This window comes from Equus asinus, chromosome 1 (genome assembly GCF_041296235.1).
Source record: "Equus asinus isolate D_3611 breed Donkey chromosome 1, EquAss-T2T_v2, whole genome shotgun sequence".
NCBI lineage: Eukaryota > Metazoa > Chordata > Mammalia > Perissodactyla > Equidae > Equus > Equus asinus.
In genome coordinates, this window is record NC_091790.1 from 121,735,742 (window position 1) to 121,760,292 (window position 24,551).

General features: G+C 36.5%; 1 protein-coding gene across 7 annotated transcripts in view; it reads right to left on the reverse strand.

Annotated features, from left to right (window-relative positions):
• SHPRH (SNF2 histone linker PHD RING helicase) overlaps positions 1 to 24,551 on the reverse strand; it is an 89,480-nt gene that overhangs the window by 51,904 nt on the left and 13,025 nt on the right. For all 7 annotated transcript variants that reach the window (XR_006526743.2, XR_011502567.1, XR_011502568.1 and 4 more), the window contains exons 3-14: positions 23,974 to 24,103; positions 21,653 to 21,871; positions 20,537 to 20,615; positions 19,447 to 19,597; positions 18,197 to 18,305; positions 17,306 to 17,562; positions 15,204 to 15,863; positions 13,696 to 13,947; positions 12,761 to 12,839; positions 8,678 to 8,841; positions 8,309 to 8,565; positions 6,789 to 6,910 (exon numbers count right to left, since the gene is read on the reverse strand). Coding sequence is in view for 4 of the 7 variants with exons in the window: in XM_014850653.3 (XP_014706139.2) it covers positions 6,789 to 6,910; positions 8,309 to 8,565; positions 8,678 to 8,841; positions 12,761 to 12,839; positions 13,696 to 13,947; positions 15,204 to 15,863; positions 17,306 to 17,562; positions 18,197 to 18,305; positions 19,447 to 19,597; positions 20,537 to 20,615; positions 21,653 to 21,871; positions 23,974 to 24,103 (2,479 nt within the window). In the remaining 3 variants the exon portion in view is untranslated. The remainder of the gene's footprint in view (positions 1 to 6,788; positions 6,911 to 8,308; positions 8,566 to 8,677; positions 8,842 to 12,760; positions 12,840 to 13,695; positions 13,948 to 15,203; positions 15,864 to 17,305; positions 17,563 to 18,196; positions 18,306 to 19,446; positions 19,598 to 20,536; positions 20,616 to 21,652; positions 21,872 to 23,973; positions 24,104 to 24,551) is intronic.

The window sequence follows — 24,551 nt, forward strand, 5'->3', positions numbered from 1 at the left end:
TGAGGATAAAACAATATATACGTGAAAGTGTTATGTATAATATAAAACGCTTGTAGAAAAATGATCATTTCTCAGATACGATGCTAGATTTTACTGACCTGAAAATATTTTAATTAGTATATTCATTATTCAAGTATTTTAAAGACCAAGCACACATTCTTTCTTATCTGTATTAGCCAAGTATTCTGTAGATTTTAATCACAATTATTCCACTCAATTAATTTGGGACTGTGAGAAACTGGTATCAGATATGACACATAATTTCCTACTTTTTGCCTCATTATTTCTAAGTTGAAATAAAGGAAAGTGTAACTTTAAAAAAATTTTCTATTGAAAAGTTGCCTTACTTAGTCTTTCACTGTGGATTGTAAAGCACAGATCATTTCAGATTGTAGATTGATGCCTGGAATACTAGTGTCACAGGCGCACTTAGCAACTGAGATTAAGAATTATTAGAGAATCCGAACTTGCAAACACTGCTAGCTAAATTGCAGAATTCCTAGGGAATGCCCCAGGGGGGAGATTTGCTCACAAAGTTGCCCGTGCCATATTTGAACAATTTATCAGGAATATTATGTAATAATATGCCCTTTCTCCTCTTATTGGGTACTGATAATAAAATTTGTGTTGTCAGCAGGTTGAAAAGTGGTAAGACTCTAAGGTCACTTCATATTACCATAATCAATAACATCCTTCCTCATCTATATGTTTCTATAGGGTTTTTTCAATGTGTATACACATTCACATTAAGAGCAATACTTCAAGGGAGGCTAAGCATGCAGTATTATCTGCATTTTATTGATAAAGAAACTGAGATTCAGAAATGCTGAAAATGCACTCAAGTTCACAGGGCTACAACGACAGCAAGTAAGAAGCCGCATCTTTTCCAGTTCTTGTCTAGAGTGACTTCTACGTGGCCTCTGTGAGTCAAACTCTATCCACTTATCCAGGACAGGAAGACACTTTCTAGTTCTGGTTCTGTTATGCTGAAGAGCTAATAACTAAAGACAGGCCACTCAGTTCCAAGAGGCTTAGAACACCTCCTCATATTCTACAAAAGCACACATTTTCCTGGGCAACTGATTTCTTTTAGGTCTTAGGTAAATGAGAATAATGCTAAATTCTCTCCATGATTGTGTACCCAAGTAGACTAATGGATCAGTAATCTTTGTGGGAAGGTGAAAGGAAGTGGAATTTATCATGAAATGCCTTTCCAGCTGTAACACTGTAACGATGAGCTCATTCCACAGATTTTGTGAGGAAAGTAGAAATAGAGCAGCCCTTGTATACCCTAAGTTATCAAAGTGCAGGAAAATGTACAAATTTCACCATTAAGAAATACATAATGATTTCAAGGACTATATTCTACTTAGTTTTGGAGAGCTAAGATCAAATTATCTAAACCAAAGCTATTAGACAAGGTTTTAAAGTAGCTTTATAAAAAGGTACATTTACATCAGTAATTTCCTCATTACTATAAGAAAGCACCTAAGAGTTTCTATGGTATAAAAACTACAAAACTCTTATTATATTACAAATGCAATAAGAGATTGAAACAGTTATTGAAAAGAGTACTAATGATTCATTCAAGTTGCAAAAAAGTAACATGAGTTCAGATAGCCAGGAAAGTTATCAGGAAGAAAATCTAGAATAAGTTTCTGCAAAGAATGAACGATTCTAACACAAAGGTAGAGGCAGTGAGTTAATTCCAAGTTACAAAAGTAAATTGAGTCATAGAAATGAAGCTAATGAGCAAATGAAATAATAGAAAGCTGGCTGTACAATTTTATATTCTCATCATCAGTGCATGAATGAGAATTCCTATTGTTTCTACATCCTTGCCAACATCTGATCTGTTTATTCTGAGCTATTCTAACAGGGCATAGTAGCATCCTTATGGTTTGAATTTGCATAAACCTAATGACTAATGATGTTGAATATCTATCTTTTCATGTGCTTTTTGCTATCTCTATATATTCACCGAAGTCTCTGTTCAAATATTTTGCCTATTCTCATTGGGTTGTTTTCTTATTGGTTTTTAATAGCTCTTTTTATATTCTAGATACAAGTCCTTTCTCAGATATGTGATTTGCAAATATTTTCTCTATTCCATGCTTTATCTTTTTCTTTTTCTCGTGCTTTTTGCAGGGAAAGATTTGCCCTAAGCTAACATCTGTTGCCAAACTTCCTGCTTTTTTCCTTCCTGAAAGCTCCAGTACATAGTTGTGGATAGCTCTGAGTTCTTCTGGTTCTTCTATGTGAGCCGCTGCCACAGCAGGGCTGCTGACAGATGAGTGGTGTGGTTCTGTGCCCGGAACTAAACCTGGGCTGCCAAAGCAGAGTGCATCAAACTTTAACTGTTAGGTCATCAGGGCTGGCTCTATCTTTTTATTTTCTTAAGAGTGGCTTTTGAACAGCAGAGGTTAATAATTTAGCTGGAATCAAATTTATCACTTTTTCTTTTATGGGTTGTACTTGTGGTGTCATAGCTAAGAAGTCTTTGCCTAATCCAAAATCCCAAATATTTATCTTCTGTTTTCTTCTAGAAATTTCATCGTTTTAATTTCAGTTTAATATTCTCTTTATCTTGAGATTTTTATGTAGTACAAGGTTGAAATTTACTTTTTGAACTTGGATAACTAATTATTCCAGCACCATTTACTGAAAACATTAACCTCTCCACTGAAATGCCTTTACATCTTTGTTAAAAAATAAACTGATCATGGGGCTGGCCCCGTGGCCGAGTGGTTAAGTTTGCGCGCTCCGCTGCAGGTGGCCCAGTGTTTCGTTAGTTCAAATCCTGGGCGCGGACATGGCACTGCTCATCAGACCACGCTGAGGCAGCGTCCCATATGCCACAACTAGAAGAACCCACAACGAAGAATACACAACTATGTACCGGGGGGCTTTGGGGAGAAAAAGGAAAAAATAAAATCTTAAAAAAAATAAATAAATAAATAAACTGATCATAAATAAGTGCGACTATTTCTGGACTCCAGTTTGTCCCACCGGTCTTCTTGCCTATCTTTATGGCTATGTCTCACACTGTCTTAATTACTGTAGCTTTAAAGTAAGTCTTGATTCAGGTAGTATAAATCTTTCAACTGTTTTGTTCTTTTCCAAAGTTGTTTTGGCTGTTCTAGGTGAATTTTAGAATCAGCTTGTCAACTTCCAGGAAACAGCTGCAGAAATTGTGACTGGGAGATTTTGACTGCATTGACTCTATTTATCAATTTGGGATGAATCAGCACCTTAATTATACTAAGTCTTCTGATCCATGAACATGAAACAATTAGGTATTCTTTAATTTCTTTCAACAATGTAATTTTCAATGCTTTTGTGATTTTTGTATAGGTATTATACATCTCTTTTTCAAGTTGATGCCTGTTATTCATATTTTTTGATACTACTATGAATGATATTCTTGCTAGAATTTCTAATTGTTCATTCCTAACATACAGGAATTAACTAGATTTTTATATATTTACCTTGTATCATGCAACCTTGCAAAACTCACTTATTAGTTCTAGGAGTTTTCCTACATAGACAATCATATTGCAGCTAATAAAGATAGTTTTATTTTTTTTCCCATTCAATCTGATAACTCTTATTCTTTTAGCTGTCTTACAGCACTGGAGAGAACTCTGGTACAATGTTGAATAGAGGTGGTAACAGAAGATTCTTGACTTGTTCATGATCTTAGAGGGAAAACATTCAGTTTTCAACTATTAAGTGTAACATTAGCTGTAGGTTTTTTATAGACACCTTTTATAGAGTGAGAAAATTCTTTTTGATACCTAGATTGCTGAAAGTGTTTATCAGGAATGAATGTTGGATTCTGCCAAACACTTTTCCTACATTTATTGAGTAGATCACAAAGTTTTCCTTTTTAGTTGTTAATTTGGTGAATCATATTAATTGATTTTTGAATATGAAGCCAATCTTGCAATCCCCAGATAAACTTCACTCGGTCATAAGGTATTATCCCTTTTATATGTTGTTGGATTAATTTTGTTTAACATTTTTAAAGAATTTTGCATTTATGTTCTTGAGTGTTACTGGTCTGTAGTTTTGTTTTCTTGAAATGTCTCTGGTTTTGGAATCAGGATAATGTTGCCATAATATAAGTTGGGAAGTATTCCTTCCTTTTCTGTTTTCTGGATGTTTATAGAGATTTAATATTATTTCTTCCTTAAATGTGTGGTAGAATCCACCAATGAAGTCATCTGGGCCTAGAATTTTCTTTGGGGTAAGCTTTTTAATTATAAAATTAACTTCTTGACTAGACAGAGGGCTATGCAGGTTATCTATTTCCTCCTGAGTCAGTTTTGGTGGTTTGACTTCCTGAGTGAGTTTTAGTAGCTTCTGTCTTCCAAAGCATTTGTCCATTTATCTAAGTTGTCAAATTTTTGGCATAAAGTTGCTCATAATATTCCTTTATGATACTTTTAAACATCTGTAGAATCTGTAGTGATGTCGCCTCTCTTATTCTTGATTCCTGATAACGGTAATCTGTGTCTTCTTTTTTTCTGAACAGTTTGACTGGAGGTTTATAAATTTTTATTGATCTTCTCCAGGAATATCAGCTGTTCATTTCATTGTTTTTCTCCTCTGTTTTTCTGTTTTCCTTTTAATTGACTCCTGTACTGATCTTTACTATTTCCTGTCTTTTGCTGACTTGGTATTTTTTTGCTCTTCTTTTGACCTGAATCCATTTAAATTTAGTGACTGGTTTTACAGGTTAGAATATGCCGTCTTGGTAAACATTGCATGTGCATTTGAAAAGAACGCGTATTCTTCATTGGTTGGCTAAAATGTTCTTTAACTATTGATCATGTCACTTAGTTGACAGTGTTGAGTTTTCTACATCCTTACTTATTTTCTGCTTTCCTGTTCTATCAATAACTGAGAGGGGGATATTGAAATTCTAACTACAATTACGGATTTGCCTATTTCTCATTGCAGTTCTGTCACTTTTTGTTTTATTTATTCTGGAGCCCTGATTTTAAGTGCATAAACATTTAGGATTGCTATTTTCCAGTGATGAAATAACACTCTCTATCCTTGGCAATATTCTTTGCCTAACAGTAACATAGTCACTCCACTTTCTTTTGATTAGAGTTAACATGGTATTATCTTCTTTCATTCTCTTATATCCGCATCTTTAAATATAAAGTAGGTTTCTTGTAGACAGTATATTATTGGATATTGTTTTTTGTTTTTTTATCCATTCTAAAAATCTCTGCTTTCTAATTAGGATATTTAGACCATTACATCTAATGTGATCACTGATATGCCTGGGTTTAAATCTACTGTCTTGCTATTTGTTTTATATTTGCCTCATCTGTCTTTTGTTCTCTTTTCTTTTTTCTGCCTGTTGTCTTAGATTGAGGATTTTTTATTATTCCTCTTTATCTCCTCTTTTAGATTATTACCTCTAACTCTTTCCTGTGTTGCTTTAGGATGTAGAGCACATATTTTGACTTGTCACAGTCTATTGTCATGTGATATTATGCCACTTCATATACAGTATAAACACTTTACATTACATATCCATTTGTCCCCTCCCAGACTTTGTGCCACTGTTACTGTACGTTTTACATTTACATGTTATAAATTCCACAATACACATTTCTTCACATATTTTTCTTCTTCAGAGACTCCAATTCATTTATATTACACCACGTCAAGTTGTCCACAATCTCACTGATGCTCTTTTCAAATTTTTCAGTCTTTATTCTATTTGTTTTTCATGTTGGATAGTTACTACTCTATTCTTCAACTTTACTAATTTTTTTTCCGCAGTGTCTAAATTGTTATTTATTAAGCATAATTTCCATATCAGGCTCTGAAATGTGCATCTCTAGAAGTCTGAATTTGTGTTTCAATGTCTCTACTTAACATGTTCAATCTTCATTCTTGAACCTATGTAATACAGTTATAATGATTCTCATATTTATATGAAAGGTGTTTACTAAATGGTGCTCATTGGAAAAGCCAGTTATATAACTTCTGCTTCTGGCCAATAACACACAATGGATTTACCCTCCTTCCTGAAACAACTAAAATAGCAGACAAAATATATATGAAACAACAGTCTGTAAGATCCTGGACATCAGGCCACGAAAAACAGTGATCAATAAGAGATGGGAAACACCAAGTAAACATCTTTCTGTGAAACATAAGGTTATCTTTCCAACCAGCTTAAATTTTGTGCATTGTATATAACACTATATCTATACCCATACACATTATGTGTGTATGTGTATTTGTCTGTCTTCCTCTGTTAAGAATCTCAAGTCCACAAATGAGAGACTTGACTTTGTTTTACTGTATCATCTTCACTACCGAGATCATGCCCAGCACACAGCAGACACTCTTAATATTAGTTGAAAGAATGAATTTACAAACAATACTATTTTGTAAATCAATGACCAACATATTCCCCTGAATGTCAAAATTTAACCATTCTTCTACTTCTAGACATTTTGGTTGTTTTCAGTTGTTCACTGTTACAGACTAAGATTAATAATTTATAGCCAAATCTTTGTTCAAATCCCAATTTCTCTAAAAAAATAAATTCTAAAAGTGGAAGTTGATGAAGGCATATATAAACGTGGAAGGTTTGAAATGGTCTGCATAACTGCTCTCCATTAAGTGGAAGCCATCTAAATTACGCTCAGTAGTAAGCGTGTCTTTCTTGGGGGGGGGTTTTGATTTCTGTTATAAGTAATCTTCCTCATTAAGTATTTAGAAGAATCAGAGCTAACAAAGCAATCACCTTCTACCTTTAATGATGTGGATGCCTGCTAAGCCATTGAGAGCACAAACTAGTTGCCGATGGGCTTCTTCACACTCAGTTCCACACTTCTTCTGCAGAGATGTCAGCAGCTCTTCCATTGTCATGGTGCTAAAAGAAAAGGCAGACTGTTTAGAACTAGAAAGAAAACTCTAAGTGTTATTTCAGTGAGAGTATTATATCACATAAGATCAAGACTATCATGGGCTGGCCTGGTGGCATAGTGGTTAAGTTCACATGCTCTGCTTCAGCAGTCAGGGGTTCGTGGGTTCGGATCCCAGGCATGGATCTACACACTGCTCATCAAGCCATGCTGTGGTGGTGTCCCACATACAAAACAGAGGAAGACTGGAATAGATGTTAGCTCAGTGACAATCTTCCTCAAGCAAAAAGAGGAAGATTGGCAACAGATGTTAGCTCAGGGCCAATCTTCCTGACCAGAAAAAAAAAAAAAAAGAGTGCCAGACTCTTACAGACTCTGTGATATCTTCAACATCTTTCTCTTCACCTCCATTTTACCACTATCAATTTTAACTGAATTATCTCTTACTATTCTAGCAAGAATCTTCTGTCTGATCCCATCATTCTTTAACTTTTTCCCATTTCAGTCAATGGAGAATGGAACTAGAAAAATCTTCCTAAAGCACAAAGTACAACATATTTGAAGCAGTATGCATGTTAGAATGTAAGACTGAGTCTGAATCTCAGCATCAAAACTTAATTAACCTTCACAAGCCTGAATTTTTTTTATCTTTAAAAATGAAGATTCTCCAAAGATCTGAACAAATGACATTTCTACAGGAGGCTAACATTAGCCATTTATATAGAAATTGTTTCCATACTCTAATTGTCCACAGCAATTTATATGTACCTCTTGTGAAATATATCATGTTTGCCTTATATTATAGAAATCTATAATCTTTGTTATCTCCTTTATTTGTCTATGAACTGCTTAAAGGCAAGGACAAAAATATAATTTCTCTTACAGCACCTGAAAGGGTATCTTTTTAATATCAGGTGCTAAAAAAAATGGTTAGTTCCTGAGTCACAATCTGATGAACCAAAAAAAATTTCTGGGACAACAGAGTATTGTGGACATAAATACCTTAACACATTAGGAAGAAATAATCGAAGAGACAAAGTTAGCACATTATAAAGAAAATATTCAATGAATATCTAATCCATCTAATTACCTGATGTGGGAACAAAAAAATACAATAAGAACAAAAGCCTTTCATATCTGGAGTGCAGCAAAAACATAAAGCAAAACAACAAATCCCATAATACTCTTAATTTTAAAACCAACGTTCAAAACCAAAAAGAAGATTTGGATGATGTGATTCTCTTTCACAAATGGGGTTCCATACCAAAGAAAAACCACCACCTTGCTAAAAATGACAACTCAGTTATAAGACTCTGAATCCAACTGTGGGCTAGGAAGCTAATTGCTCAAATATTGTTTATTACTACCATATGATCAATCGCAGCATAAGGAAATTATAAGAAAACCTTTTTTGGAGTGGCAAGAACTCCCCACGAACGGCCTGTGGGTGGCAGCAGGCCTGCCTGAGCCTCAGCAATGGGTACAGGATGGAAGTGACAGTCCTTCTGTCCAGGCTGCTGAGCTTCAGAGCCCAGTCGGAAATCTTCCTGAGTTTTACTACTGCATCCTGGCAGCACACCTCATGCTGACGGTGATAGAAATGTCTTTCCACTGGAGAAAAGTGGAGCCAGTGTATTTCTTCTGTCTGAGGGGGTATCTGGATCTGTAAGAAGAGAAAAAAAAAATGATTTCACCTGGAAATGTAACTTCCCATCCCAACGCTGCTTCTCTTTTTCTTATAGTACCCTTAATCAATAAAAACTTATCCTACTGACTTGGTCAATCACATCTTTCTTTGCGGACCTCCAGAGTATCTTGGCAATAAAGCTGTAGAGGTGCTGAGGGTTCTTCTTGCAGTAAGGGCGATAGAGAAGTCGAACCCACCAGTGTTTGACACAGTAAGGTTCAATACCAAGAAAGACCACCAACCCAAAAAGATCTGAAAAGAAAAAAAGAAAAAAGCACACTGAGAATAACTGTTTCTATATGTCTTTATCACTATTTTGAATAAACACTTTCATAGACATTACACAGCACACAGAACTTTCCATGAATTAAAATGCAGATTGTATAGGCTCTTACTTACATCCTTTGAGTATTTATTTTGTTGTATGTTTTGTGCTATGACCCTATCTACAGCATTTATTCTGAAGACAATTAACAAATATTTAGGTTGAATTAAATGACTTTGATGGTTCCTGAGAGTTATTAACATCTGAAAGGACCATTGCCTATACGCAGATATCCACAGATTTATATTTTCTGTTCAAATCAATCCAATTGCCTATGTGCTACCTCTTCTTTGAGGTTCAAAGTTGCTTCAAACTCAACTTGCAAAAATCAAATTCATAATCTTTCTGCCACACCTGCTTCTCTTCTAGTGCTACTCACTGGTGAATTCTGTAACCATCCATGAAGCCACGAAGTCAGAAGTCCTGGACATCTACTGATCATTCTACAAGCCTTGTTAATTTTTCCTTAACCACTTTCCCATTTCCTCAGGACAATCCTAGTCCAACAAAAGTGCTGGCATGGGCCTAGATAACTTACTGTAGCCAACAACTGATGTCCTAGGATCCACTCTGCCCACTTAAACCATCCTCCACACTGCCAGAGAGTGATCTTTGAAATATAACTCTAACCACAAGATGATTCCCAACCATTTAAAATCCTTTCGATAACTCCTACTATTCTTAAGAAAATAAATAAAATTCTCTATCATGGCCTACAACGTGTCCACGGTCTGGTCTACATCCACCTGTTCAGTCTCTCAGTCCACCATGCTTTCCCCAGCAGTCTGAACTCTAGCCACCCTGACATTCTTTGGGTCTCCTCCTGCCACATGATCTTCACATTTTCTGTTTCCTCTATAATAGAGAATTTTTCCCCTCCTCTTTACCTAGCTCATGTTAATGTTTCAGATCTTGGTTCAGTTGTCACTTCCTTCTGCATCCCTCTTATGTGACATCACAGAACTAGACCTCTTTCTTTGAAACCTGTTATAGTTAGAATTTTATATTTATCTCATACATGAAAGTTATCTTCATTGCAATCTCGTATTTGTTTAAGTATTTAATAAATAGATCTTCCCCTCCAAGCTGTAAGCTCAATGAGGTCAGGGACCTTGTCTATTTTTCGCTCGCTATTATACGTCACAAAGAATAAATGAACCAATAAATGCACCACAAAGTACTTAAGTTTTTTAAAGTCAACGCTTTCAAAGAAACTAAACATGAATACGTAAATAGAAAATAAGAACAGCAGCAGCAGCAGTGGAAGCAGCTATCACTCAGTGAATATTTAACATCTGCCAGGTACTGTGCTAAACACTTTGCACACTTTGTTATAATGAATCTTTAAAACATCTTATTTTACAAATAAGGAAATTAAGGATTTGAATGTTTAAATAATTTGTTTATGGATATATAGCTAGTAAGTCAGAATGTGAATCCAGGTTCATATAGCCCCCAAAGCCAATGCTCTGTTTACTATACAAACAAGTATATTATACAGACATTGGGTGTGGAGGGTGAGAGGAGCAGTGTCCTTGCCTATTTGACTTTCCAAGTGGATGGACATTATTTCAGCCTGACGGGAGAAACATACTAAGGCCTGGCAAACTATGGAATGAAAACATCCTAGCCTCACTTCCTTGCTCAATATGTGGCCAACCTGGGATTCACCAGATCTCTACGTTGTTGCTAATTAATAAATCATCAAATCTGATTTATCTCTATCAGTCTAGCACAGTGGTTCTCAACTGAGGTGGGGGTGCAGGGCTGTGACTTTGCCCCCCAGGGGCCATTTGCAACGTCTGCAGACATTTGTGGGTGTCACAATTGCGGGAGTGCTGCTAGCACCTAGTGGGTAGAAGCCAATATGCAACATTTACAGGACAACTCCCAGCAAAAAAGATTTCTCTGGCTCTAAATGTCAATGAGGCTAAGAAACCCTGGTCTAACACAAAAGGAAAACAAATGAGACTTCCACTTCCAAATACAACATAGTAAGTCCTGGCAGGCTAACTTCGCACCGCAGCAACTACACAAAGAACAGATACATCGCAAGAATCAGAGTGTTAAAGACATCAGAAAGGAAAGAGAAACCCAAATTCCAGAAAGTTTGGGAAGCTCTTTTGTAAGTAACTAAGGCGTGAGGAAACTTTTTTTTTTCCTTCCTTTTTTTTGTTTTTGAGGAGGATTAGCCCTGAGCTAACATCTGCTGCCAATCCTCCTCTTTTTGCTGAGGAAGACTGGCCCTGAGCTAACATCCATGCCCATCTTCCTCTAGTTTATACGTGGGACACCTGCCACAGCATGGCTTGCCAAGCGGTGCCATGTCCACACCTGGGATCCGAACCAGTGAACCCCGGGCCGCTGAAGCGGAAGGTGCGCACTTAACTACTGTGCCACCGGGCCAGCCCCGGGCATGAGGAAACTTTGGAGGGTCATTGTCTTGATTGTGGAAAGAGATTCATGGGTATACAAATATGCCCAAAGTTTGTAGATTTTACACTTTAAATATTTACAGTTTTATTACACGTCATTTATACCTCAATAAAGCTATTTTAAAAAAAATTACTCAAGAATTTGTTGAATGATTATAAGTGCTCCAAACATCTGCCAACATCCTATATATCCAAAATAACCTACCCAGGGAACTGAGGAATTATTGCTCATATTCTTTCAACATTAAAACTAGGTAAAAGTAACTCTGATAGGCATTTTCCTTTTTTCTGTACCCTCTCAGCTAACTTTTGAGCTGAATGAGATCTTATTAACTCCTAAATATTTACAAACTGCCCAAATTCGGCAGTTTCCAAATGTAACAGCAGATCACTAAACGTGGCTTTTTAATTAGCCTGGTATTATTCTATAAATATGTATCAATGTAACTTACTAACATTATGCAAATATTTAAATATATACTTAAAATCTTCTTAGAAAACCGTTTTTCCCCTAAAAATAATCATCAAAAAATGTACTGTTTTTCAGGTCACAGTAATGGATGTTGATATTTTTATTGTAGCAGAATAAGTCACCCCGCTGAAAACAATATATGAAAACTTGAATTTTCAGAAAAATAAGTTTTGAGGATGAATGCTTGCCAGAGGACTCCAAGAATATTTATAATTTAACTACGTTTTAATGACAGCTTTTCAGGGAATTTATTATACAAAACAACATTTACTTAAACTTTTAGTTTTAAATATTCAAAGCTTGAATAAAAGTTTTAAAAATGCAGTGTCTGCTCTACAGAAAAAGTAAGTTATATGAGTGAGATAATGTGGAAGCAGGAGTCCAATGTGTGCGTGGGAGCGAGCGGGCACTAGACACGATCTAAATGCCCAAGAGGAATGGGTGAAGGAGTAACGGCTTACGCGTAAGGTATGACATTATAAAGCTGTTAATATTTTATAACTTTCACAATAAGTAAAATTATGGTCTCACTATTTATGGATTCAGCCAATAAAAACTATGGTCCTTATTTTTGTAGACATAGCCAATTCAAACTCATTCTGTTTTCCTCTCTCATTCTCTCTCTCTTTGTTTTCTCCCTACCACTTTGGAACTCTGAGTTCGGTCCAGACGTGTATGTACACTGCTTGGGCAGGCACAAGAACCCTTCAACTTAGAAGAATGAGACTACTCACTGCACAGCTGTCCTCAGACATACAAACAAAAATCATCTGAATCCATTTAAAAAGACAAATGCTTAAAATCATTAGGAGTCAAATATAAATTTTTACATGTATAAACACTTAAGCATTTCAGCAAACGTTAAACATAACAATACATTTTCTTCAAAAAAATTAAGCTTTTCAAACATATGCAATATGGGAGGAAACCACAGATTACCCTCCAATCCTCTCTGTACTGGAGTGCCACTGATGCACCAGCGATTAATCCCACTCAAGCGCTGAGCCATTTCTGCAGCCTGATGAGAGAGAAACATGAAATAAAACAGAAAGGAGAAAAAGACAGAAAAAAGGAGAAGTCAGGAATTTACTCATGAAAATAGCCTACAAAAAGCCCTACTTCAGGTCAGATGCACTTGCTCTTATTTCAGTGTTATCGCACTCAGTGTTGAATGCCATATTCAATGGGCCATCTTCTAGTACAGTGGTTCTCATGAGAAGGGGGCTGCCACGTGTCTCCCCAAAGAGAAAAGGTAGTTCAGTATGAGTAGAATGAAATGGCTCCCTGAATGACTGCTACATCCTCCCAACAGCCCATCCTCCCAACAGCCCATCCTCCGATATCAACCACTGTGACAATAGATACGATTCATAAATTCAGTTCAGGTTACAGACTGGCCAAGGAGGACAGAATAAAGACATATGACAGACAAAGACTGAATCAAAATTCTATGCTCTAAAGGAGTATTTTCCTGTCACCATTTGGTCTCTGATAAAAAAACTGCTAAAGTCAACTCTGGCCCAAAGCTATCAGAGCCTATATGATGAGCTTTCAATTTGGCAGAAATGCTTAGAAAAGTCCCTAAATAGAGTTTACTTTGATCTGCATCACACACAAACTGCCATCTTATTCATATGTACATGAGCATTGCATATAAAGCAACAATTCACAGAGTACCAAGATAATTCCTGAGGGTATGTAGTTTAACTACAAGAGAAAAGTGAATGTAGAGTGTTTCATAGCCATCTTCTGGCCAATATCAATACTATGGATTAACTACCCCATAATTATTAAATTCTCCATGGACAGCTTCCCTCAACCCCTTTCCCCTTGTGTCTTCTCCAGCCCACAAAAGATTCTGCAGAAATTCTCACTTTGACAGCAGGGCACTCAACCATCTGGGCTTCATCGAGGCAGATCCTCCACCACTCCACAGCGACCAGGGGGCTGGGAATGGCCATATAGCGCTTCTGCTTCCGAAAGCGACGCCCATCCTCACTGTTGCTGTGTGGGATATCCACGTAGTTTAGTTCTGAACGAAGGACATCATAGGTAATGATAACTATATCCTGTTCTGCCAAAAAATGAGGCTGTAAAAAGCCATCTTTCTTCACTCCTTGATATACCTAGGAAACAGTCAGCACAGACATAGTCACTGCGGAAAGGCTCATCAAAGATAACTGAAGCATTTATTCATCTATACCCTGACTGGGCCCTTTCTATTTGGTTAGGACCAAACATGCTATGAGATACATCCTACACCTGTCTAGATAAAGACACATTTTAGCGTGGAGACTAGTAACATAAGCAATGTGAAAGGAATGGTAACAGAAGTAACTGTGACAGCATCACAGGGAGAGACCAATTCTATGGTTGAGAAGGTACATCAGAGAGGAGTTAACATTTGAGGTGGACCTCGAAAAATATTTAGGAGTTCTTGCAGGTGGAGAAAAGGCGAAAAGGACTTGCAGGCAGGTAAGAAGCTGGAAGAAACAGCATGTGCAAAAGCACAATGGTATGAAAAAGAACAGTGAGAACTAGTATTTACTGAATGCCTTTCACGTTTCAGACACTGGGCTACGCTTTATCTCCTTCAACAACAACCCTGTGAGTAGCTATTATTCCTATCCCACACATGAGAAACATGAAGGGACTTGCTCAAAACTGGTAGAGTTAAGAGTCAAACCAAGGTTTGCCTGCCCCACAGAACAGAGTTCCCCAACAGCAAAGAAGGTGTTTTGCTTATTACTATATTCTCCAGGCCTATTATAGTGGCTGAAATACAGAAAACCCCCAACGACGTATGTGTGGAAAGAACTGAGGGAGCGAAGAGTACTATTAGTAAACAGTAACATCAAATGACCATTAATAAGTGCCAGCATTTTACCACATCATTTAATCTTCACAGTTAAGTCTGTGAGAGGTACTATTTTTAGAACTTAGCAACGTTGCTGGCACATAACAGGTGCTCAATAAATACTTGGTGAATGACTAAATTATTTTATAGATGAGGTAGTTGATGCTTCAGAGGATGATTCTGGAGCTAAGAGGTGGCAAATCAGACAAGCAGCTACTGTTACACAACGCTGCCTTTGGATTGTATTCCTCTCTAAGCGTATAAATGCTTATACAAAGTTTTTCAAAAGCTTTCACATCTTTCCACTTAAAATGCTTTAACTTCTGATGTCAGAAAAGAATAAACAGTCTACTGTTCTACTTCTTATTCTCAATTTCCTCTTCAAGTTCTCATTTACTATTATTATCTCATTGAGTTAATTAGGGGATAAACAACAAAGCAATGAAGAGTATAAAAACTATCATAAAGAAGTAAAAATTTACATTTACATTTTCCTATCCTCTTAAAGAGCCCAAACCGCCTTACCAAGACTCGAAGAGATGACGACCTCACATGCCTGTTGATTTCATCCACCCACTGATGACAGATGGAACTGGGGGAGATGATCAGAGTTGCTCTTGTTGATACTGGCTCCATTGCAACAAGGCAGTGGGGGCAATAAAACGGCTTAATCTTCAGATTCTTCTCTTCATAATTCACACACTTTGCATGTTGCCACAGGTGGCATTTCAGGCACTGAACACGAGGTTTCTGGTCTATCTGGTCAAGTTCACCACATATGCACTCAAAGCGATAATCTGAGGAATTATAGGGACTCATGATATTAGTAAATGGGACATCACCACCTGCTGGGTTTAGAGATTCAGTTTGGTCCTTTGCTTCATGTTCTTGCTTGACGTCAAATACACATGTACTATTAGCTGTGGTAACATCAATAATTCCACAGTCACTGGTAGCTGGACAGTGATCTTGTGAGTTGAGATTGATGTCATGCTGACTTTTTCCCTTTTTTGTGGGTGGAACAGGCTTTTTCCTCAATTTACTACGATTTCTCCTGGCCTTATAGTAATAATAGTAAGGATCATCATCATCATCAGAGGTGTTTGATGGCAAGTATTCAGAATCTGTGTCCTTGCTCCCCGATTTTCTTGACTCTCTCTGAATTTTCCTTGGACTCCCTATTGCCTATGAAAAATATTATTTATTGAGTTTATTTCAACAAAGTTAGATTTCTGAAATTAAATTCCCAACTTTATGCGCTTTACATAAAAATCCAGTAGCCAGTGTTTGCTGCCCTCTTCCCTGAGGAGGATCACTCCTGATCGGTGGCTTTCATTCTCATCTCTGTAAGAACCCTCCCTGCAGTCTGCAGGTCCAAAAGAAAAAGGAGGCTCTACTATTGTATACTTAAAATTTGGAGAGAATAAAAATTAGAAAGATAAAAGGAGCTACTAATATTTTGCTACCAACTTCTTATAATTTATTGTCTGCCTAAATCAATAAAAGACTAGCAGTTTATAATACACAAATACACAAAGTAGGGCAATTATAAAAATACCAAGTACTAAAATATAGCATTAAAAAAAGTGAAAGTTAATCTACTAGTTACTGCAATTAGCAAACAAATTTCTTCTTTCTTTCTTCTTTCTACCTGTGCCCACTCTTGCAAATTATTTATTGAATGCTATTTCTGTGCCAGGCACAGTATTAGGTGCTGGGGATACAAATATGAGGAATATTTAGCTCCTGGTCTCAAAGGGGTCTGTTGGAAAAGAGAAAACGATAAAAAATAAAATGACACTATAGATGCATGAGAGGGGTATATAAGAGAGAGAGGTAGGTACCAGCATAACTTCCCAGAAGTGATGTCAGAGCCAAGGTGGAACAGAGGAGTTGGGACACTGAGCATGGAATGAATAGCATCAACTGAAGGAGATTTTCTTTTCTTGGTGGGAAAAGGATTACGGAGAGCACACAAGTTCGCTGCAGTCTTCCACCCTGGCCGGGGATAAAATCTTAGACCCCCTTCTCTAGGAAATGAACTTTCTTGTCTGCCATCTCTTTCACAGCAGCCAAGCCAGTAGCTCCACACTTTGACTTGTTGTCATTAGTCTTTTCTAGATTTATGTTTACAAATTTATAACTATATTCTTAAAAGCAAATTGAAATTACTAGCCCAAAAAAAGCCGTTTCATAACAAAATGTAAAAATTTTATAAGATGATGACATGAGAAAAATGAAAGTTTATAGATAAAAGATTCAAAATGTATATAAAGAGCTAGGCAAATATAAGGTATCATTAACATTTTTAAGTATGGACCAAACTTTTTAACTGCTGACAACAAACAGCATGATGAGGATAGAAAAGTTGTTTTAAATTATAATATGCTTAACTAATTTTCTAATTCACTCAATAAATATTTATTGAGTACGTGCTATGTACCAAGCCCTCTTCTCTGGGATGGAACTTACATTCAGGAAGTAGAAAACCAAAGTCACAGCCACAAGTGCTTTTCCTAACTAGTTTGTTTTTATCTTCGGACTGTGAGAGCTTCAGGGTCAAGGTGGGAACTGTCAACTCATTCTGTAAGGTATCAGATATAGCTACTTAATAAATGCTCTGTTACCTGCTTTTTTGTTTTATCATATATATCCTCTTCCTTGTAATTCTTCCCCAATGTAAAAGTCCCAGAAAAACCATGGCCTTTGATTTGTTTCACAAGACCTTCAAAGATTAAACACTTCAGCATCCGTTTCAGAAGACTCCTGTTCCGCTGAACATCATATCTATATATAGAACTGACATACTTATAGATGGAAAGGATAGAAACTCCTTTTTTTCCATTCATTTCTTTCACAGCTGTCAGGATCATCACACGTGTAGCTAAATGCAAAAACGATACACTAACTCAGTCAAAATAATTAAAATTCAAAGAAAATAAAACGCAGTTAATCTTAATGTGCATTCAGGACCAAGTTAAGAAAAAAATAAATCAAAGATTTATTGAAGATACATTGCCTGTATATTGTCATTTAGAAGACAACGTAATAAAAATTTATCTCAACACATTAAGAAATAAATTATTGTAATGGAAACAATTTAAGGAAGAATTACACCTTGTTATTCTTACAAAACAACTACCATTTAAAATTATTTAAAAAAAAGCTCTCACAATTATCTATGTATATGCTACCATTAGCAAGGGTAATATACATTTGCTAGCAGACATTGAAGTAGCAACACTCAAGAATAAACAAAGCCTGCTTTAAATTGTAAGTTAAAGAAACTGAAATATAATGGATTGAGCAAGAACTACCTGGACCAAGTCAAATGAAAGAATAAATCTTTACTTTTGTTAAGATAATATGGCTTGCAATGGAATCAATTTATGCAAAGTATAAACAACTGTAAAAACAATTATTCATAATAATTACAAGATTTCTCCATACAAAGATCACAAGAACTGTAACAAAGATCACTGTAAAAAGGTATTTTCTTTAAGAGCTTTCATACTTACGGGGGCACTGAACTTTTTCTTTTGGTTCAAATTCCATATTCTGGGTTTCTGTGTTTTTCACTTTTCCTCCAGAATGATGTGATGGAATGAAGTAATTCACCACTTTTCCCTGACATAAACAACATTCAGAGGTCACACAGTGTTTTGCTTTCAGTATTCTGAGTTGCTTATTAAAATGAATCCTCCTTCTATTAAGGAGATGCAAAAGAGTTGTAAAAAATCACGAACAAAAGGGCTAAATATGCTATCATACACACAAAACTTATTTTTCATTTCAGGGGTTATAGCTAGCCACCACTTTTCAAAATTGTGCATATTATCTGGAATTACCTAAATGTTAAGTGTGGAACTTCTGAAGTTAACTTTTTAAGGTTTGTTTAAATACTGAATTAACCTAGTGAACTTATAATAATATTGAAAATAACTTAGAGTTAAAACATCTAATGAGCAGAAAATCCCAAAAGAAGTTAATGAGAGTTAAAACTGCATACTTCAACTCATCTTTCTGCAAAGGAAATAGCTATTTTCTATTCCCTACTCAAATTGGAAAGGCTACTTCTGCAAACTTGACCCTATCAAAAGATCACAGGTCACATAATTACTAAGGTTGCGAGGATGGTAGGCACTACAGGTAACTAGTTATACCCTTAACTAGTGGCCTCATTTCAGCAGGATTTAATGTGCTGATTTTAGATTTTATTATTGGAAAATATGTGCTATGAGCTATCCTTGCTTCAGTGGAGTTTTTTTTTTTGTAAACTCTACAATTTATATTTTTAAACACAATTATACATATTTTGGAACAAGGACCTAGAGTTTGTTTCATCTAGCAATCTAATTACTAACAACGTTCTAATTATTAGATTCTAGGATTTATGTATCTGAGATATGTACAATTTTTTTAAAACTAGCTCTCAAAAATATTTAGTGGTAATACGGAGACTTGCAGTAGTGACAAAATATTTGACGAAATAATAGTACTTTCCTAAGGGAGTTTCTCTGCCAACCAGAAGGAAGCTTGGTGACAGCCTATCTTCTTCCTAGTTGGCCAACATCACTTAAAAAAACCCTGCCGGGTCACAAACATCCCATTCTCTGTGCCCACTTGAAGTTAACTAATGACTAATATAAATCATTAGCTGCAGAGTAAACGGAAAGTGTTGGCTTAACTGCCAAGCAAATGTTCGACATATGATGCTTTTTGAGAACATATGTCTCCTGCTTTCCCAACCCTACAGTACTCTTCCTACCTCCGGAAGAGCGAGAGCATCTTGTTTGACATCTTGTCGAGTATGTGTCAGAATCAGAGCCAACACCTCTACTGTCTTTCCAAGACCCATCTCATCTGCTAAGATTCCTCCAAGCAGCTGGGGCCCAGCACTTGGGTACTCGCGGATGATGCTAAAGGAATAAACAAGAAAAACACATCATAGGAATGCAAATCAAAATGATACTGTTCCAAAGAGATCTGGAAGAAATGCATAAAAGTTTAAGTTTTTTGAGACTACATTTTAAACAATTCAAATCCCTCAGTCATGAGTATTAAGAACTGCGATAATCAAAAAACTGCCCAAACTGGGGGCTGGCCTGGTGGCACAGCAGTTAAGTTCGCACATTCTGCTTCAGCGGCCCGGGGTTCGCCGGTTCGGATCCCGGGTGTGGACATGGCACTGCTTGGTAAGCCATGCTGTGGTAGGCGTCCCACATATAAAGTAGAGGAAGATGGGCACGGATGTTAGCTCAGGGCCAGGCTTCCTCAGCAAAACGAGGAGGATTGGCAGTAGTTAGCTCAGGGCTAATCTTCCTCAAAACAAAAAATTAAAAAACAATTGCCCGAGTTGACAACTAAGTCTGCAGAAAGAGGAGTGGTATTGGTAAACACCCATCATTTTTTTCTCTTCTATAAATCAAAGGAAACATGTCTGCCTTCTTTCTGTGACCTTTATGAATCTGTGAATAAAAAAATAAGAAGGGCAATACCTACTGACTCACTAATTACGGTTAATGATCCGAAAACTTTGTTAGAATAGAAGTTGACCAACTTAATGAAAAATACAAACACTGGCCCATAGTAATATCACGACATTTTTACAAAGACCCATAATCTCTTTAATTATCAATAACTAAGCATCTGAAGTCTACTATATTGCATTCATTTACTGAAAAATGACAAGTGCTATTAATCCTATATCTATGCTATCTATAAAAATGGCTAAAGAGACTTTAACTTAGTATTCCTTCTCGAGGGACTGCCAAGGTTAAAGACCCGTCACCAATCTCATACAGGTTTTCATAACATTTATTTTTACTATCAAGCACATAAATAAAGTTTCATCTTACCAGCCTGTATATGGATTGTAGTAGAGTTTCACACCCTCAGATGTAACAATCTCTCGCCACAAGAAGTGCAGGGCATTTTCTAAAGAAGAATATAACTGTAAGCACAAGTTTTTGTTTGTTTCCCTTTCTGCCAGATAATCACATTAAAACAAAAATAAGTTAACAGTCAGGATACCCTGCAAAGCCACATACACGTGGGAAAAAGGCTAGGATTCTTCTCATTCTTTTCTTCAGATAGTATTCTTTAGCGTCCTTTGCTTTGGGCACAAATATTTTCCATATAAGCAAGTGATAAGACAGAAAACAAAGCAGAGTGAACTACAGAGGATTAAGAAGAAAACTAACACATATCACAAACTCTTAACGGTAAAGGAAAGTAGCTTCTCTTTTATAAATCCTTCAGAAAGTTACGTGAGGTCTTTAGATAACTCAAGAGACCTAGGCCAGTGGGCTAAGACATCAACGCAGATCAGACCTAACCTTTTGCATGAGTCTGAGAGCAAGAGGGAAGGCTTATTAACCGAGGAAAAAATAGGTAAAACTCTAACACTCAAGAACTAAGTTTGTTTCAGTCAGAATTTTCCACTGTCCTTTCTCTTAACATTTCACGTTGTTTAAAGCAACTGCCAAATGGGAAGTATGTCTCCACCCGTCAGTGAAACAGCAAGTAATTTCTTGTTGCCTTCTTTAGGGATTAACAGATGAAGTAGGAACACAGATACATAGGATTCATAAAATGACAAAATTAAAGAGAAAAAGCTTCAATTTATGGGAACTATAGGAGACAGAAGAACTACCACACGACACACGGGATTTCATCAAAAAAATCCAGTCTGTGGAAAAACAGATGAATTACTGATCCACACGGCATGGACTGGATTTCAAAACATTATGTTTTGACATGAAAAATCAGTTCAAACTTTTATGGACAAGGAACTCACAAATGAATTTCTCCAGATTTCAATGATGAAGGATTTCTTAGAAAATAATTTTATTCATAGTAACACCCATTCTAAATCAATCTTTTCAATATGATTTAATAATCAATCCCCCCCACCCTTTCTCTCATATAATCCATCTGATCAATTTGCCTTTCTTTAAGCATCTTATACTTGCCACTAGCAGGAGTGCTTTTGAAACGCTCTTGTTGTAGCATCCAATTGACAGCCTCTCTTTGGTATGGTCTCAACACAGGAGTCAATGCAGGATGCTGGACATCCACTTGGATGGACTGTGTTTCTTCCTGATGTGTTTGCTTCACAAAGTGATAGAGCTCATCGATGTCCTGTCCCTCTGGTTCACTCTCTGAATCTTCCTCATCCTCTTCCAACACATCTGTACACCCAACAACAAATGTACTCAAAATAACCCAATCCACCTTTTATAACTACAAGTCATTCTTATTCCTACAAGTCATTCTTATTCCAAGAGCATACATGCACTCTCCCACCTCTGGGGTCTTGCTGAGTGGGTTGTGTGTCTGGAAGGCCCTACCCTTAATTCTTCCCTGATTAATCTACCCATCCATCCAGCAAGATAGTTCAACTGCTACTTTTTCCATGGCATTTTCTTTTGTTTTCCTCGGTTAGAATTAATGTTCTCCTGTGTTCCTGTAATACTCACACTTTGGATACAGCAATAAGTCACAGTCTGTCTGGCAGCACAATCATTTACGTGTATTCATCCCTTCCGCACTGAACGGTAATGCTCTGAAAGCAAATGGCGTCTTCTGTTTTTATAGCTCCTCAGAGCAACTGGCACACGCTCTGCCCATTGTACATATTTAATAAACATTTGAGGAACTTAATGTGAATATCCTTTGCAGTTTATAAAAGCATAATTTATTTCACTTTTAAATCTTAACATAAAAAAATCCCTATGCAGACATAATTTTTCTATGTCTAATAAGACGAGGATTCCCATTCTATTTCCTGTGCTAAAAAAGAATAGGGGATAGCAGCATCAGCCAATTAGCAGATAAGTGTTCTGCCATTAATACAAATTTGTAAGAATATCAGATTCACTTGTTGGACACAACTGCCCTGTGGAAGATTTGTGCCTATATAACATGAAAAAACTCAGAATCTTGTATTTACAAACCCTCTTTAGCTAATGATTTACTCCTGAATTGCTTCAAAAAGGCCTATACACTTTTATAGGACATACCTCATAGGCCCTAGAATGAAAAGATTATTCCATATAAAAGATTATGCACAGCCACAAAATACATAACTTACTTTTTCAATAAAAAATATGCCATGTTAAGATTCTTAAAACTTTACAATTGATGTGTAAATGCTTGGTTATTTCAAACTGTTACTGTAGTTGCATAATCTAGCATTGATAACTAAATTTGAAGTTTTCCTTCAAAATTCTTTGAAGTTTTCCTTTGAAAAGTTCAAACTGTTTCATTTTTAAAAGGCAGAATAATGGAGTTCTTACCATAACTTTAAAAGCTCTAGACGTACTTAAAAGCATTTCATCCAATTCTGAAACCAGAGATGTTCCTCCTTTTAAGTCTTTATGCACGCAAAAACACACACAAATGACTTACTATTATTAGTATATTATGAAGCTTTGCAAAGAACGTACTGCAGAAACAATTCGACAAGCAAGCTTAGAAGCTCATTTCCCGAATATTCCAGTATGAAATGTTCTATAACTTGCACCTGAAATAATGCTGACTGACCATAAGCAGGACCTGGATAATTTAAACCATTTCCCAGCAGTGTTGATGAGCTGCGCCAAGCCATCCACACTCTCCCTTGGGAAGCAATGGCAGACAACTCTGAACCTGCAGTCATGAGCAAGGATGCAACTTCTTGCCAAGGAACAGTAGCAAAATGAACTGGTCTTTATGGGAAGCACACTCTTGAGATGAGTTGTCAGAATGCAAAGGAGAGGTGGAATAAAGGCCAGCCAAGAATCTCTGGCCATGGCCAAATAAAAGCACAGGAATAATGCAAAAATTCCAACCACTCAGATTCCTTTAGACTCTGCCTACTGACTCTGCAAATATTTCTTGACTACTTACTATAAGCTAAGCACAATATTAAGTAAATAAAGACAATATATTAGTGGGAACATTTCAGATAAACATAATTTTGTCATATAGTGATTTTACAGAGGTTTTTTTTTTTTTTTAATTTTTGCTGAGGAAGATTCGCCCTGAACTAACATCTGTGCCCATCTTCCTCTATTTTTTAGTATGTGGGCCACCAGCACAGCATGGCTGCTAACAGAGCAGTAGAGGTCTGCACCCAGGCCACCGAAGTGGAGTATGCTGAACTCAACCACGTGGCCACTGGGGCTGGCCCCGGTTGTTTAATTTTTATTATGGTTTTATTAGCTGTTTTTCTGTTTGTTATCTATAGGAGTTAGGGAAAAACCCACAACTCTTAAGTAATAGTAATTTCAAAGTTTACTTTAAAAATTACCTGGAATAATGAAATTGTATAACTTTTCCATCACTCTCTTCATGAGTTGATTGAACTTTTTCATTCTCGAATTTGCATCACTCAAGAAGTCTAGTTTTGCTAGGCCATCTTCCAAAAGATAAATTCCAACCTAGAAAGAATTAATCAACATAAAAATAGTTTTAATGGTATTATACCATTCTTTATGAGGATATAAGAAAAACATTTTTTACCATCACCATTTTTAAAAGTATTCAGAGTACTTGCCCCACAAACACTAAATATATACCTACCAAATCTCCCTCACACATTTTCACTTGCAATAACAAATTCAGTCTACAAATGTAGGGTCTGCTAGGGTCGATGCACCATTCAAGTTGCCAGAAAAAAATACTTCCCTAACTGGAACCGAACCTGGGAGAATGTGATGAGAACACCAATTCTATCTAGCAAGTCAATGATTTCCAAACTTGATGAGGATCAGAATAATCAGTGAAGTTGGTTAAAAATGCAGATTCTCCCAGGAGGTTTTGACATATGCTAGGATTCTTAAGCACAATTAGGCTTGGGAATCCCTATTATCAGATCAAACACTAAAA